Genomic DNA, 15,810 nt, shown 5'->3' with positions numbered 1-15,810 from the left:
AGATGGAGATGGAGATCGAGAGAGAGAGATCGAGAGGGTGAGATCGAGAGGGAGAGAGAGAGAGAGAAATAGAAAGAGAGAGAGAGAACATTGATGTTTTGCTCGTACAACCCCCGAGTGCGTCAGTGGCTCGTGATGGGATTTCAGTTCTATGTAAAAATGAAAGTATATACATAACTTCTCGCTGAACAATAAGACGCTAGCAAATCTCCTAATATGTGAAATGGAATGGGACCTGTAATTGAAAGCATTCTTTCATGTCACAAATGTGACCTAGAAGACTGATTTTCGCATCGCAACCATCTCCCTCCAACTCCCATGAACTTGCATTTGGAGAAGTGAATATTCTTTTTATCTTGTTGCGAATAGTTGGACATGAGTGATTATCCTACGTGAAACTAAAAAAGGGTGCCCCAAAATATTGATGAACCGCCTTTTTTCACATAAAAGGTGACTCAGAGTCTGGGGAAAAGGCGTAAATGTATTTCATAATGGAGTGCGGATTTATTTCATTGTTTCAGCATCAAAAATGGCTTTAGGGCGAAATGTAATGGGGGAGCAGGGCAAAGTTTCTCCATAAAAATTCAATGCTAAGGGCAATAGATTTCCTTAATTGTTGCCTCGACATTTGTATATCCAATGGCGCACAACTCCAAGATTAACCTCTGTTCCAAAACTTCACTTAATGGGGCTTACTGTGGATTACAGAATGAAGGCAAGGCAAACAAATCCCCTTTGAGGTTTTGGAACAGTCCACAGAAGTGGTGAGATTTGAGCCTATTAGAGATATCCCTTCAATCAATCCAATCTGCAGCAATAGCACTTTAGTTTGGCGCACATGACCGGCGTCATCTGTGATACCGCAATACGAGATGTGAAACGCTGAAAACCTTTTAACCAATTAAAATCGCGCTACGCTTAACGTGCAGTAGGGGAAATTGTTCTCCCTTGGCGGACCGCCATGTTACCGACGTCATCCACCGAGACTGGGACAACAATTAGAATGTTTCAGGAACGTCTGTATGTAGCAGTTCTGAATTATGGATTGGAATTGAGGAATGCTTACTTGGATCCCGTTTTGCAGCGTAAAATATTAAGAAATAAAGTGTTTTGAAATTAAGTATTTGATATTAAATAATAACACAATAACATCAATAAGAGGATATCCTGACTACTGTTTTGAATCGTATTCATCTGTCTCCTGGTCCGTTGAATGACTTAACCACAAATCTATATCTTTGATAAGGCCAGGAACAAACCTGGCTATTTGAAACGCTATCCTAGCCTTTTATTATACTGAAGGCCAAAGAAGGCAAAACTACAGCCACCTGATCTTTACCTTACCTTAACCATACATAGATTTCACAGCAAGGAATATCCTTAGGCCCATACGGAATGCTGTTCAAAAGCTATTACAGCTAATATGTTTGGCATTACAATAATTGTTTTTGCCTTTTTGGTGGTTTCTTATTTGCTTACCCTAGACTGCACTACACTACACTACAGGTTGACATGTCCGTTAGGATTTCGGAGACTTTTGTAAGCATTACTAGAGGGCCTGGCTGAAAGGGAGAAAGAATTCGAACTCTAAATGAGGGCTAGACCAAATAGAATGGAGTGTGAAAATTGCTGAGAGGTATTTCAGGTGGTAATTTCAAACTAAATCTGCTTCGGCGGATGTTTTGGTATGATATCATACAATGTCCTGGTAACTGGGTTGTTGGACTGCAAAGTGTGACAGTCGGACTGACATCGTTTGTCAGGGACACGTCAGAGCCAGGCCGACCGACTCCGGCTGGGACACGGGCCAAGGCGAGGAGTGGAGGTGGCTGGCTAACATGATAAATCTCGTCAATATAGGCCGTTCCTAGGCCAGTGGACCGTATGAACGTTACAGGCCGGAATGGGCTCAATCCATCACGTCCGCACGCCGTACAGGGATGGATGTCATTTTCGCTCAGCCCAGTACGGAGTGTCCGTCAGCGTTCCTAATCATTGTTAAAAGAAAACCTCAATGCAGAAAATTGTTTCAAGGAATGAATAGCCCTTGCTATAGCTATCGATCTCATTTGAGATCCTTCCAGGACTACGTCTTTTGAATGAAGAGGTAGTGGTCAAACACGGCGATTTGGGAAACTTGCCATGTCAATAGTTTTTGCCATTTTTGTCATTCGGCTCTAATTTACTGAAATAAAACGTGATCGACCGCGCTCTCTGAAGCTCTTTCTTTTTCATCGAATTGCAGAATACTGAATTAAGGACTTTTCATAAACTATGTATAGGTTCATTTCACGGGGCATTTCACACACTAACGAGAATAGACAGACATGCGAAATGAACACACACTGGACCTGTGAAAAACAGGTGAAAAAAGTATAACTCTTATAGGAGTTACAGTTACGTGAACATAAATAATAAGTAGCAACAAAAAAACTTTCGTTATAATGAGTACAGTCCAAGCTCTCAGAAACTTTGTGGCAAATGTCTTTTTGGTCTGTCACCACTACTGGGATGTACAAATCTCGAGTAGTGCATGTGAGTCTTGCTATTGTTAATATTTGTCTATATTTTAGAGAGCATCAAAAATCAAATTCTCTTAAAGCTATTTGTAACAGCATTGACATGGGCCAGGTAAATCATTGTGAATTAAGAAGATTGTCTGCAATGGGTCAGAGCAATGGGTGAAGGTTTAGTTCTAACAAATTCTAAAGTAAACAAGATTATTGTGGGTTTCTTTCCGACAGCATTATCCTTTCCTAGTTGACCCATGCCACTTAACCCCTTTACACTAAATGAAGTCGATTTCCCTTTCCAACTGACTGAGCATAAAGATTTTCTGGCGGAGTCCGGGTTTTGTCAGGGGATGAATCCGTTCTGGACGGAGGGGCCCACCGCCCTTTGTCTCCCGGTGGGTCCGGACGGAGCGGGGATTAGAAGTGACAAGGATCGATACCTGGTTATATGGATACATCACTGATCAGGGAATGCCGGTGAACTGAACAGATGGTGATGAAACAACTTAGAGGTGGAATAACTTAGTTTTGTCAGCATTGCTCGGGGTCAGACCATTTCTATTGGACATAGGGGATGGGGGGTAGGGAAGAGATGTTGTGGTGAACAGAAACCATGAATGGTACTAAATGCAAGGAAAGGTGGGCAAGCTAAAGGGGTAGCGGGGCCGGAATGTGTCCTGATGTGATATTGTCTCTCCAAAAGTACACAGCCCAACCGCGCAGACTGCGACATGAGTCACATGACTGATGTTCTCTTCACGCCAGGCAAAGATTGGTCACAATCAATAATAATGAGCAAGCAAGGTCACTAGAGGCAGTTTGTTTGACCACCTTTTAAAGCCTCACATGTGCATGAAAAGCCCAGGTTGTCTTGAACGTCCTGTGTAAATTATTGTCCCAAGGAATCAACAGACGTCGTTCCCATGAAGTGCTTTTGGTTTGGAGTGTAGTTTAAACATTTCAAAAGATGGAAAAATGATAATTTTACGCATTGCATAATGGACCATCTATGACGCTCGGACGTTATGAAAGACCAACATTTGCGTAGAAAAATTGAGCAAAACGACCTCTGATGACATGTTTACACTATTCACTCAATTGCTTGACGTCATCATTGACGTCACGTACCACACATCGTGAGACCACCGTCACGACCAGCCGACGTCACTAAGCTGTCCCTCGCCAACGCAACTCAATCTTGATTCTGATGTCAACAAGCGCTATCGGTTCCGTCCGCTATACTCTGGGCAGATAAAATCTTTCGTCCCGCCTTTGGATTTAATTTCTTGAATTATTATATATCAATCATCAGATTATCGGGTAGAGACTCAGGCAAAGAAGGCAATTTGGAAAGGGTCTGACCCCGCAGCTTTGATTCCTTCGTGCTCCCGTAACGTTCCATTGTCCTTCGATTGCCGGTCTGGCCTAAGTACCGCTCTACCCTTATCTCAATTCTACACAAGAAATTGAGGTCGCGACACCTCCACAAGAGCGCAAATACAGCTGAGTCCAATTCGGAGTAAGCCAATAGAAAATGATTTTTTTATGATACTGATAGCTGAAAACAAACGACACTTTGAGAGAGATGAACAGCAGTCACAAACAGGCTCGCCGTCATCTTGATAAAGTTGGTGCTGAACTGAATACACTGCGCAGGAACCTAATCACGCGTGTTACCCTTGATGGTGAGATGGGCTTTCATGCAAATCCAAAACAAAGAACACCCCCCCCCCCCCTAAAAAAAAAACAGCAACAAGTCACCGAACCAACGAGAAGTGAATTCTGACGCAAAGCTGCCAAAAAGCGGGATAATCTAGAGCTGTATATGCTGAGCGGTAACGGTTAAGAAAAACGCCATGACCAACCATCAATTCTTTGACTAATGACCCGTCATTCCTCCTGAAAACATCCATATAGATCTCACCGGAGAACGTCATTAGCTTTCCCCTTGGACGAATGAGACACGTGCTTGCATTTTGATTGGTCGTGGCTGCAGGTGGACAATGAGTGTCTTCGCCAATCACGCTGCGCGTATGATAGCATTCAAACGCACGGTCGCAATAAGCTACACAAAACAGTTGAGGCGTGTGATTAACCCTCAAACCACCGTAGCTTTTTTACGACTAATCTTACCGTATGGGGTCAAAACTGACCCCATAATGTTTTCTACAAATACAGCTTTATTGGTGACTATTTTTGTGGTTTGTATATATGTATAGTTTAAGTAATCTATAAGGGACAGTTTGACATGATTAGGTGTGAATGATTTCTGCTTATTATCATAATTTATGCAAAAATAGGAACATCGTCTTTTGCAACTAACGCTATTCAGACAAGCGGGCTCTTTTGAGGCCTGTGCCAACACTTCATATAGCATCTGTCATATAGCATCTGAATGTCTTACGCTAGAACAACAAAACTTGGTCACCTCTGCTAAAATTTTGTTGGCAACAATTTGAATTTAATGAAATAACTAATCAATGTTTTCATGTTGCTATGGCAACCGGTTTCTGAGAGCCATATTTGGAAAAAGTCGCTAATTTTGGATTTTACAATGTAAATCTATGGCTTTCTTTTCGTCAATAAAATCACGTAAATGACGTCATAATACGTCGCAACGTCATTCATCTTTACTTTCGTTTTTCACGTTTCTACAAAATTTTTCACGTTTCTACAAAATTAAATTTTGCAACTATAACCATAATAACCCTTATCATACATGTTACTAGATGACAAGTATCAAACAATAGGGAATATGAGTGCAGTTTTTGCTGGGGTCAGTTTTGACCCCACTGGACCACGCGTAAACTTTCTAGGATAATTTTATCAACAATGATCCAATCTCGGTAAAAACTTGTGAGAAGTTATAAGACATATATACAAACAAACTCATAGAAGGAATTTTGTTTTCGACTCGAACTGTCAAAATGGCACATGTTGATATACGCCTGGGGTCAGTTTTGACCCCATACGGTGGTTTGAGGGTTAAAGAAGTGCCTTATCTTGTATTAGAAAATCAACTTACTATCAACCATGCCTTACTCACTTATACTTCATCCCTTAGCACGCATTGATTTGACTTCGATTATAATCTTGCCTGTTTCTGCATAAAGACCTCATGAAGTAACTTAATACGATTCACAAAGCGGCTGCCACACGAAATGATCTCTGAATCAGGATGGACTAATATTAACAGAGTGCCATGGGCAGGACACGCCTTCATGCGATGGAGTTGAGTATTGCAAGGCAAGGAATGTTAAACATCTATACAAACATAATGCGGAACTGCAAATTGAAATGAACATTCAAACAAAAATAGTTAACAGTTATAGCAACCCGGTACCACAACATAACATAACGCATAAAGTTCGGAAACATGATTCGATCAATGATATCTCGATTTTAATACTTTTTTAATTGCATTGCATCATATATCACTGAAAAAACTTGTTCATTGCCTTTCTCAGTGATATTGTTCATTGCCTTTCTCAGATGTGACCTCCGGAGTCCCACAGGGGGGAGTTCTGTCACCCTACTTATTCCTAGTATACATGTCCTCTCGAACTACCAAACACGCAACAACTACAAATATTGGATACGCAGACGATATAGGACTTTATGTCATACCTGGGCCTGATACGGGTGTTCCGGACCGTGTGATAACTATCCGGATCACATAGGGTTCGGAAGTGTTATCACACAGGCTTCCATAGAATATTTCGAGCGCATTTCGAGCGAGCCGGTTGTGCGGCCGTCGGAAATTCGAATACCGGATTCGGAGATTGGAATCAATGTTGCTACAGTTTCTTGTTCGAGGACACAAAACTCCCTCAACTTCTGGCGCATTCCGCATTGAAATGTATGTTTTCTCGGGTGGGTATGACCAAGGTATGACATAAATAAAATACAACACGTTGTATTCCGCATCACCCTCGGTCCCAGCCCTCCCGCGGGTCGGATCGCCCGACGGCCTACGGCCGTCGGGCGATCCGACCCGCGGTCGGGCTGGTACCTCGGGTGATACGGAATACCCCGTGTTGTATTCTATATGTCCAGATGCATGCCCTGTGTCACCGCGGAAACGGACGATACTATGCAGGAGGAAGCCGATCACCTTGACTCATGGGCAACACAGAACAACATGGTCATGAACGGCGACAAGTCGTACGAACTCAGAATATGCTTCTCTAGAATACCTCCAGTCCTTCCACCGCTCATACTGGGTGGGAAAGAAGTACCTGTTGTCACATGCGCCACCTACCTCGGATTCAAGATGACCTCTAACCTTAAGTGGGATAGCCATATTTCACATGCGACAAAAAAGGGATCACAACGTCTCCACTATCTTCGCTTACTTGCTAAAGGTGGTATGCCCCCAGACGACCTCACGACAGTGTACACAACCCTAATCAGATCCGTTCTGGAATATGCTAACGTGGTGTACGCCGGATGTAACAAAACCCAGTCAAAAACACTCGAATCTGTCCAGAAGAGAGCATCGAGGATTATCAACGGGAATGGAGGTATCCAGACGACAGCCCACCTGCCAGCGCTCAAGTCTAGACGTGACGAAGCAGCCTTAAAACTCTTTCAACAGATGCAATCTGAAGACCATCCCTTGCACTACATGACGACAAGCAGTCGGCAACAACAAACCGGCAGAACTCTCAGAAACCATAACCATAGAACTCTACCTACTTGTAGAACCGAACGGCTGAAGAACTCGTTTCTGTTTCATGCCACAAAACTGTACAACCAGTCACTTTCGTGAACTTTTAAACGTGTAATGTGGTAAAAACCATCGTTTTTAAATTGTATTGATCTTTAAATTGTCCTAACATGTATATTTATGGCTATTTAAACTCGTCATTCCTGTCCGACGGTTTATTCTTGATGCCACGCACACAAGCTTGCAATTATTTTATAGTTCAAGGACATTTTAGATCAAATTGAACTGTGACCTGTATTTTGTATAACTAGTGGAACCGACAATTGTTATTGTCAGAACAATTCAGGATATCCAGTGGGATATCCTGCCAGTCTGCATATTTTGAATAAAGTTGTATAAAGTTGTAAAAATTCCATTTGTTATGATTGTACATTCATGTATGCCGCGAAAAAGAAGTGCTCAGATTTTCCTCGATCATATGTCCAGTGGTTTTTAAAGATTAGCATTATGTTTCATATCATTGGAGAGCTATGACTATGATATTTTCCTTTAAAATGAGCCAAAAAAGGTGCCGAAATTCTGGTGTCCAACATTTGAATGTTTCATCATGACAGATTTGGTTTCCCTGTAAAGGGTAATAGATAAGCTCTCCAGCTACACAATATATCATAACGTTACTGCACAGTTGTTAATCAACAAGTGACAATGGAAAAATGATTGATCAAATGTGTGTTTCCGAACGTTTTGTGCTGTGTAGTTGGATGCAGTTCAGACTAGAATCGCTAGAGTTCGAACCAAAACCAAAAGTGTCAATCATCAACCTGAGACTGTCACAAAGTTGTTACACGCTCCTCATTGGCTACCTTGTGTCATTAATCCCACTGTGGGCGGAGCTACAAAAGTGACTACTAGAAAATGTGATACTTTGGTCTTGCTGGGCAGGCGCTGCGAAATCGACACATTGCTGTAATTGGTCGTTTTCAAACAACCCAGCAAAATCTCAGTCGCTGATAGGCCACAGTTGCAAACCACGTTAGTGTAAGACGGGCGTAGCGGTACACCGGATTATTAGTCCCTAACTCCACCAGCCGGCAAGAGCACACGTTTGTTCCCTTGCGCTGTCTTTATAATACTTTACAGTCTTTGCTGTGGATTTCGTCAACAGACATAGGTTTCATCAACAGGTGCCACGGTGATGTCTTACTAAGGAAGGAGTGCTTTAGTTTTGTGGAAGTTGCTGTTTGTCAATAATCGAGATATGATTTCCTCAGGACGTAGTGATTTTGTTGGGAAGCCTTCAAAACGTCATATCATTTTCATATGATATCATATCGATGCATGAAAATTTGATTGTAAGAGGATGTACCGTTCAAGCTAAAAAGAATAATCCCATGGACTAATACTTATAAACAGTTTTAGGGAGGTCTTGACTTTAGCTTTAAGAAGAATGATGACGATTTGAAAAAAATTATTGTGTTATCAAATACATGCGATATGAATTTTAAATGAGTGTAATTTTCGGATTGGAGCAAAGCCAATTATAGGGGTACAGATGACAGCACGGACATTTCCTATAAATTGGCTAGGAAGTTTGTTGGATTTCACACATTTCAACATCAGTTGAAGGTCCACTAGTGCAAGACCTTCCCAGAGAAATATTTTCATACCATATCGAAATATCTTTGCAAAACCGATTCAAGTTCGAAGAAGAGGTAGCCAGAGACCATAGCTGTCCTCTATCTCAAAAAGATTCTTGCAAGACTTGAAAACACAAACATGCTCCGCAAGTCTGATTTTTAACACTTCCAGTGACCAACGGCGTAGTTTCTGAACAAATTGTCGATTTGAGGACTTTTGCATCTGCAGTTAAGTTTCAAGCTGTAAATCATTTTTTTTACTATCTCTTCGGCCCGTCCCGTATCGGGTATTGAATTTCTAAAAAGGATCATCATATCATAACAAATATGCAACGATCCTCCGAGTTATACGTTCAATACAAGCACCGTTTATGTCATTTGCATGCTTATCATTAGGGTAAGATATGATTAAGGCACAACGCAGTGACAAAGTCGGGAAATTTTGTTAAATTTCTGTCACACCCGCCCGATAGCATTTTGGCGCGAAAATTCAAATTTCCAGAACGAGCGCAGGCCTACATTGATATTGTGCTAAAAGTAAAACCGGTAGTAACTTCTTGTTGTAGTTATCAGCTTTGCGGATCAATGTTGGCTTCTTACACATTGTCACTTATAGCATGCAGGTAGTCCTTTCAGTAATAATTAACTTTACATAGCTTTAATACCAGGAAAATGAATGTCTAAACAGAAAGAAGGGGAAAATGATGCCTGATTTCGAATGGATGCACAGCAGTATGGCTGTCATTATCAGGAAATATTTCTATAATCGCTTCACTTTTGGTTTACAGGAATAAAAACAGACTAAACCCGGATTAACTCTGTCAGAGTCATTGGGATCTTTTCTTTAAAAACAACAGCATGGCAGACCCCACAGTCTATTTTCTCATTTTCCTAGAGGGTGCAATATTGAGCAAAAAGTGTTGATGAACGTGGAAACTTGAAAATCTTGAGATTGTATGGCAAGCATCCCAGAAAAAAAATTCTAGCCAGTATTCTTGAATTATTGATTCATAACGAGGGTATCTCACTAAGCGGTGCCTGAATAAACAAAGGTTCTAACAAACAAACCTTGAAACTGACAAATTACTTTTTACAGAATAAAACCTGCTGGCGCTCGTTAATCTATTTTGTGCCCATTCGCGCCATTTTGCCAGTTGCAATTTTTATCTTCGCCGAGTACTTGTACTCGGAGAAGATTATGTTTTCGGTTGAAAAATCTGTTGGGTGGGTCTGAATGTATGTCAGGAGCATAACTCAAGAAAACTTAAATGAATCTTTATGATTTTTGGTAGGTGTGTAGTGGTTGTGTAAAGGAAGGTCAAGTTCGAAAATGGTTTACCTTGCGTTTTTCAATAGTACTGCAGCGGACTTAGCATTTTTTTGTGTTTGAATGTAGGCAAAAAAAGTGACGGAAACGCTCGGATGGTGCTTTACATAATCAATGACTAATTATGCAAATAAGGAGCTAATTTGCATAATTAGTAAGGAAAGTTTGTTAACCCACTGCCTTTCAATGGGACATGGGACAGTGTCAGGTCATGTAAACAGATAGCCTTGCATAAACGTACATGTAGGTCAAATAAATAAACTATTCTCCAAGCAGAGGTGTGGGTCCTGCTGGTTTTTGACGCGTTCAGTTTAAGCATTTTTGTTCAACACGGTTGGCGACATAACGAAATAGGGACAAAATAGAAAGCCTGACTAGAAACACCTAGAAACGTGCCAGATTTATTCTATTCATATGTATTGACTGTACTATTTCATCATCACTTTCAACTTTCAACACTGCCATATCGAACCTTTGTGGCCCATATAATATCAACATACTCATATTTTTTCATGACCAGTTATAACATATATCAGCACACTCTACACATATACTAGTCCTGTACCACCAAATGATTTTTAACCCTATCTTAACTGGACTCATTCGCCCAATCATAACGTCCAAATGGTATGGTGCATGATCAAATTTGCAAGGGGTGATAGGCACGTAAATATAAATCACTTTCCATAATAAGCCTTGATTATTTGGCGAAGATAATGTGTTTGTGGAACTCTAGTTTAGAAATGTTTTTAAAAATCACCAATTCAGGCGAAAAAATTGGTGCCGATTGATGCTTGGTTGTGTCTGTGTGGGAATGTCTTTTGCACACAGGCGCAGCCCAGTGAGATATCCGCTTAACTTTATCATATTCTTCCTATCACATTGAGCAGGACTACTTTATGAGAGGTATAAAGGAGGCCATATACATCAGGGCACTCCAGCCATCACTCAACAGAGACAGTGGGCGTTATAAACTTCCTGGCACGTTTGACCAATTGCTGATGTCACGTATCCGCAATGACACGTGTCAATAAAGTCACGTGTCCGTAACTCTTGCGAGTTTACGATCGGCAGTGATTGGTCATTATTGATCCTGAAGAAGGCGACAGTGGTCGTCGAAAATTTGATCCGTGAATAGTTAGTGTTGGAAGAAAGTTTAGCATCGTATTATTCTTCCTATCACATTCAGCTCAACAAGTAAGCATGGAGGCACCCTTGACCTTCAAGACAATAGCCTGTCGGCCGCCGATGTGTGCGCGCTGTAGGAACCATGGTGTTTCTGCACTCCTGAAGGGCCACAAGAAGAAATGCCAGTGGAAGGACTGTGAATGCCCCAAGTGCTACCTAATTGTGTGAGTACACAATCCTTGTGGATTTCCAGGAATTCTTTGAAGTGACAAACAAATGTATCTTCTTGCTGTATATTGACCTTCTGTATCTTGCACCACTATTCTCAGTGAGCGCAGACGTGTCATGGCGGCTCAGGTCGCCCTGCGTCGTGCACAAGACGCTGAAGACAAGAGCAGACAGAGCACCCCTTCCCCCATGCAGGGCATGGAACTTCCCAAGTCCCGCGGGGGGTCTCGTCCGTCCTCCCGCGCTGCCTCACGGTCGTCATCTCGGTCCACGTCTCGCCCTGGCTCCCGCGCTTCCAGGGGAGGCAGCCGCCCAGCCAGCAGAAGCTGCAGCAGTGTTAGTCCTGATAATTACACAGGTCAGGAGAAATTACATCATCACTCAGTATTTTGCCATGGTGGGATGGGACTTAGACATAGAGATGAGGTTAGTGAATAAAACTGTAAAAGACTGGAAACCGACCAAGACAAAAGTCCTCTGAAGTCTTTTCAGTACGTCATTATAGCCTTGTGTTCCCAGATTGTTGTGCTTGCATTAAGCAGAAGTCTCTTACTACTTTAGTCAATATTGTTTATTTCTTGCAGAAACCAGGCGCATGCATCCATACTCCTCTTCAGCCACTCCTGACTGCATATCCCCTCCAACCCTGGCAACCCAGCCCACCTCCATACTCAAGATGGAGCAGTCCCCGGTTGCCCCAAGGCCCCTTCCACAACAACTGACACCTGTCAATCAAATCCCGCTGATGTCCAACTACATGCCCAGCCCCCTACAGGTTCCCCTGGGAAGCCCCATCGCAGCCATGGGCAGCCCCGTGGCAAACCTGCACCAGATCACCAACGCGTACTACGCTAACCAGGCACCCATGTCGCCCTACTCACTACATCTCGCCCCAAACCACCTGGCCCTACTGTGTAAGATCTTCCCTGAGCACCGACCTCACGTGCTGCAGATCATCTTAGGTATGTCTCACATCCAGGTGCCTAGGTGATAGAGCTCATACATCTGACTCTATATTCTTTGCTTCAAGTACTAATTGCATTACACACAGTTGTCAGTTCAGTAGTTCATGAAATGTCTGCAGTACTTCACCCTTACAAAACGTAGCTCATAACTGACTATAACTTCTCTCTGTACATCGCTATCAAAGGAAAATGGAAGGCAAGGCTCTTCTTTTATTACTCTCTTTTCCCTGCAAAGCATTGAATCTCAATTTACCAAAGATTACACTTTACTCAGGGCATCATACTTCTCTCTTCTGTGAAAGCCTAATTCAAATGAACACTGCACTTCTAGATCGCTGCTCTGGTGACATAGTCCGAGCTATTGAGAACATCATTGCCTGCCACGCCTACCAGAGGGAGCTGGAGTGCACCCAGATGACAGCACCGCCCTTAAAGTACCCCAGCCCCACTCCCACCTCCCTGTCCCTGCCACACACCCTCAGTCCTGTCTCTGTACTGCCCACCGTGGGGGAGTACAGCTCTGCCTTCTCCCCGGTCCATCCCAGCGCTCAGCTGCAGACCAGGGTCCTGACTCAACAAGGGGCACTGCAGACCCCCAAGCAGGAGAAGCCACAGGTACAGGCTGTGAAGTGTGCAAAATTCAGGGCTGTCCCCAGGACCCGTCCCTCCATCTAAGGATGGACATTTGCTCGTTGGGACAAAAAAAAATTCATCCTATCCGTCTAAAAATCTGACCTTCACGACATGAAATTGATGAAAATATGTTTTTGTAAGCTTAAAAGGACAAATTTAACAACGAAAATCAACAACATTAGGCACCTAAACAATGAGTGGGACAACAACAAAAATTAAAAGCTGGAGACAGCCCTGGTGCACGTGCTTACACTCAGGTGTGAAGCAAAAAAGGAAATGTTTGATATCTCTCTGATGCCTTAGGATCGGAGACATTTCAAGCCACACCCATCAACTAGTATCTGCACTCTACAGATTGGAATTAGAATGCTCTAAGGCTTTTAACCTGCACCACAGCATCCTCATTTGGCGATGCATTACATTTTTCAACACAAAAAACATTTAGTACATGGACATATCTAGTCTAAGTATCATAAATCACTGAACGTAATTTCATTCCTTTGGCAAGACGATTCTTTACAAAAATGTGGGAGAAGTCACTGGGTAACTTTCCCACATCTCACTGAATCTTATTCCTCTGCAGAATGCATCCCCGTCAGTGCCAGGCTACAGCCGACGCTATGGTCAGCCCACACCCATCGCCAGGTCTCTCAGCTTCTCTGATGGTGACAGTAACACAAGCAGTCAAGGTTTGGGGCACTACTTGTTCATATTTGCCAATTGTTAAATCAAACCTGTACAAACTCCATCTTATGGAGACCATGTATCTAAATTAATGCAAAAGTGTGAGAGAATCAATTTTGTGATGTCTTTATGGCAATTATGGCATCCTCAGTTTGTAAGTTTTACAAAGGGCTGACTATTAAAAATTTATTGATTTGCTACAACTTGTCATCAGGGTTTGCACACTTGTTAAGGGTACTCAAGGCTAGTGGTATTCTAAAGGCCCAAATCAATATTCTGCAAATGTTATCTTTAAAAAATCAACATGCAGTGTGGTGCCATGTTCCCACCTGAGACAGTAGACCAAAAACTATGCACTTCCTTGCAGCATCACAAGGGGGCGAAGCTGACCATGCAGCTGCAGAAGCTCTCATCAACCTGTACGCCTCCCCTGCGCACTCCAAACACAGCTCACCAGAGGGAGAGATGTCTCCCACCAACACCAACAGTGACCCTTCTGCTTCAACTTTCGCTCCTCAGCACAACGACGAGAACCAGCAAATCCGACACTCCATCAAGGAGCTGCTCATGAGCCAGGACAACTCCTCCGTCAAATCCGAGGACAACGGCTGGTACTTCATGGCGGGAACAACCATGAGCGAAGATGAAGAGTGCAAGCCTGCCCAGTCTACAGTTTCTATGACAAGTAGCAGCAGCCCCAAGCAGACTGTGAATATAAGCTGGGGTGCACCAAATAATGGAGAGGAGTGAGCAAAGGTCTTTTCATCTGGTGGATAGTTATATTGAGCTACATGCATCAGCTAGAATAGATGCAACTTATGAATGCGTAAAATAGTAGTGATATACCTGTCTGTTTAAAAAAGGTGACAGTGGGTTACTAGGAGGGAAGGAAAATGGATGTTGGCAATAATCAAATATGGAATTTTGAGAAAAATGAGAGATATATAACTGATAGAGTTGTCTGTATAGCACTTAAGAAAGTGCAGTTTATGATGGTGTTTGAAAAGTTACAAGCTGAAGTGCCAATTATTTACAATGTGTACTTGGATTGTAAGAAAATCAAACCCACTGGTTCAACTACACGACTTCTGAATAAGTTTTTGGACATGCAATTTCCTTTTATATCAAAGCTGCAATGCAGAGATGTTGTCAAAACATGTTCTACGGTGAATTGTTCTTTCAGTTCAGCCACAGCTTGTGAGCCCTACCATTCCTTTGTGGTGCTTTCTCAAAAATCTTAAAAGAATGTTTTTCGGAATATTGAATTAAAAGGGTCATCTGGTTTTAATGTGGACCTGCCATGTGTTCCAAAAGTGTAATGAGTTTAAGCAGATGCAGGAACACAATATTGTAGTACCCTAACACTTTCTGTTGGTGAGTCTAGTGCAATTGGGCCCACTCTGATGCTGTATCACCCACATTTGGGAGTAAATTTGAAATGTATGATAAAAAAAGTAATTGCTGGTTGAATTGGAACAAAGGGTACCTTCTCCAAGCATAGATTTCGGTCAAGAGGACTGGGAGTGGCTGCAATCTTTAAACGTTAAAAATCCACTCCTAGCCATCTCGACCGAAATCTATGATCGGAGAATAGCCTTTAACCAGTGCTGAATATTTGCACACTGGTTTAATGTTGTACATGGATGTATATCGTTGAAAGAACATATATGAACTGTTACTTGTATGTCTTCACTTATTCATGTGTTTGGGAGAAAATCAATAATTCCAAAACATGGGTCCATGTAGGAAGAATGACAGAGCTTAATGATACATGTGCATGTCCCGTCACGGTATCTTGCATCCTGTCCTATGTGGTTTGGCGGGGCTCAAAAGTGTCTCTCTGCTGTCAGGGTTATTCATGGCACCCAGTTGTAGTTTCTTGGCCAACCCAGGCATAAAACTACTACTGAGTGCCAAACATAACCCTGGCAAGAGAGCCCGGTCAAACCACGGAAGACAGGATGCAAGGGTACCCTCACAGATAGTGGTAACACACTTCCAGAGTGAATCAACCATACACAAAACA

General features: G+C 42.4%; 1 protein-coding gene across 1 annotated transcript; it reads left to right on the top strand.

Annotated features, from left to right (window-relative positions):
- The first annotated feature begins 8,257 nt into the window (after nt 1-8,257).
- LOC136429437 (doublesex- and mab-3-related transcription factor A2-like) lies at nt 8,258-14,534 on the top strand. Its single transcript, XM_066419267.1, has 7 exons — nt 8,258-8,366; nt 11,336-11,498; nt 11,604-11,860; nt 12,087-12,464; nt 12,799-13,082; nt 13,684-13,789; nt 14,152-14,534. The coding sequence occupies exons 2-7, from the start codon at nt 11,350-11,352 to the stop codon at nt 14,532-14,534; spliced, it is 1,557 nt and encodes a 518-aa protein (XP_066275364.1). The 5' UTR covers nt 8,258-8,366; nt 11,336-11,349.
- Nucleotides 14,535-15,810: the final 1,276 nt, after the last annotated feature.

The sequence above is a fragment of the Branchiostoma lanceolatum genome, chromosome 3 (genome assembly GCF_035083965.1).
Source record: "Branchiostoma lanceolatum isolate klBraLanc5 chromosome 3, klBraLanc5.hap2, whole genome shotgun sequence".
NCBI lineage: Eukaryota > Metazoa > Chordata > Leptocardii > Amphioxiformes > Branchiostomatidae > Branchiostoma > Branchiostoma lanceolatum.
The sequence above is the reverse complement of the archived record's forward strand: the minus strand, read 5'-3'. Positions and strand labels throughout refer to the sequence as shown.

Coding starts and splice junctions, on each gene's coding strand:
- LOC136429437 (XM_066419267.1), top strand. CDS start 11,350: ATGGAGGCACCCTTGACCTTCAAGACAATAGCCTGTCGGCCGCCGATG. Junction 11,861..12,086: donor TAGTCCTGATAATTACACAG/GTCAGGAGAAAT, acceptor TATTTCTTGCAG/AAACCAGGCGCATGCATCCA. Junction 13,790..14,151: donor CAGTAACACAAGCAGTCAAG/GTTTGGGGCACT, acceptor ACTTCCTTGCAG/CATCACAAGGGGGCGAAGCT.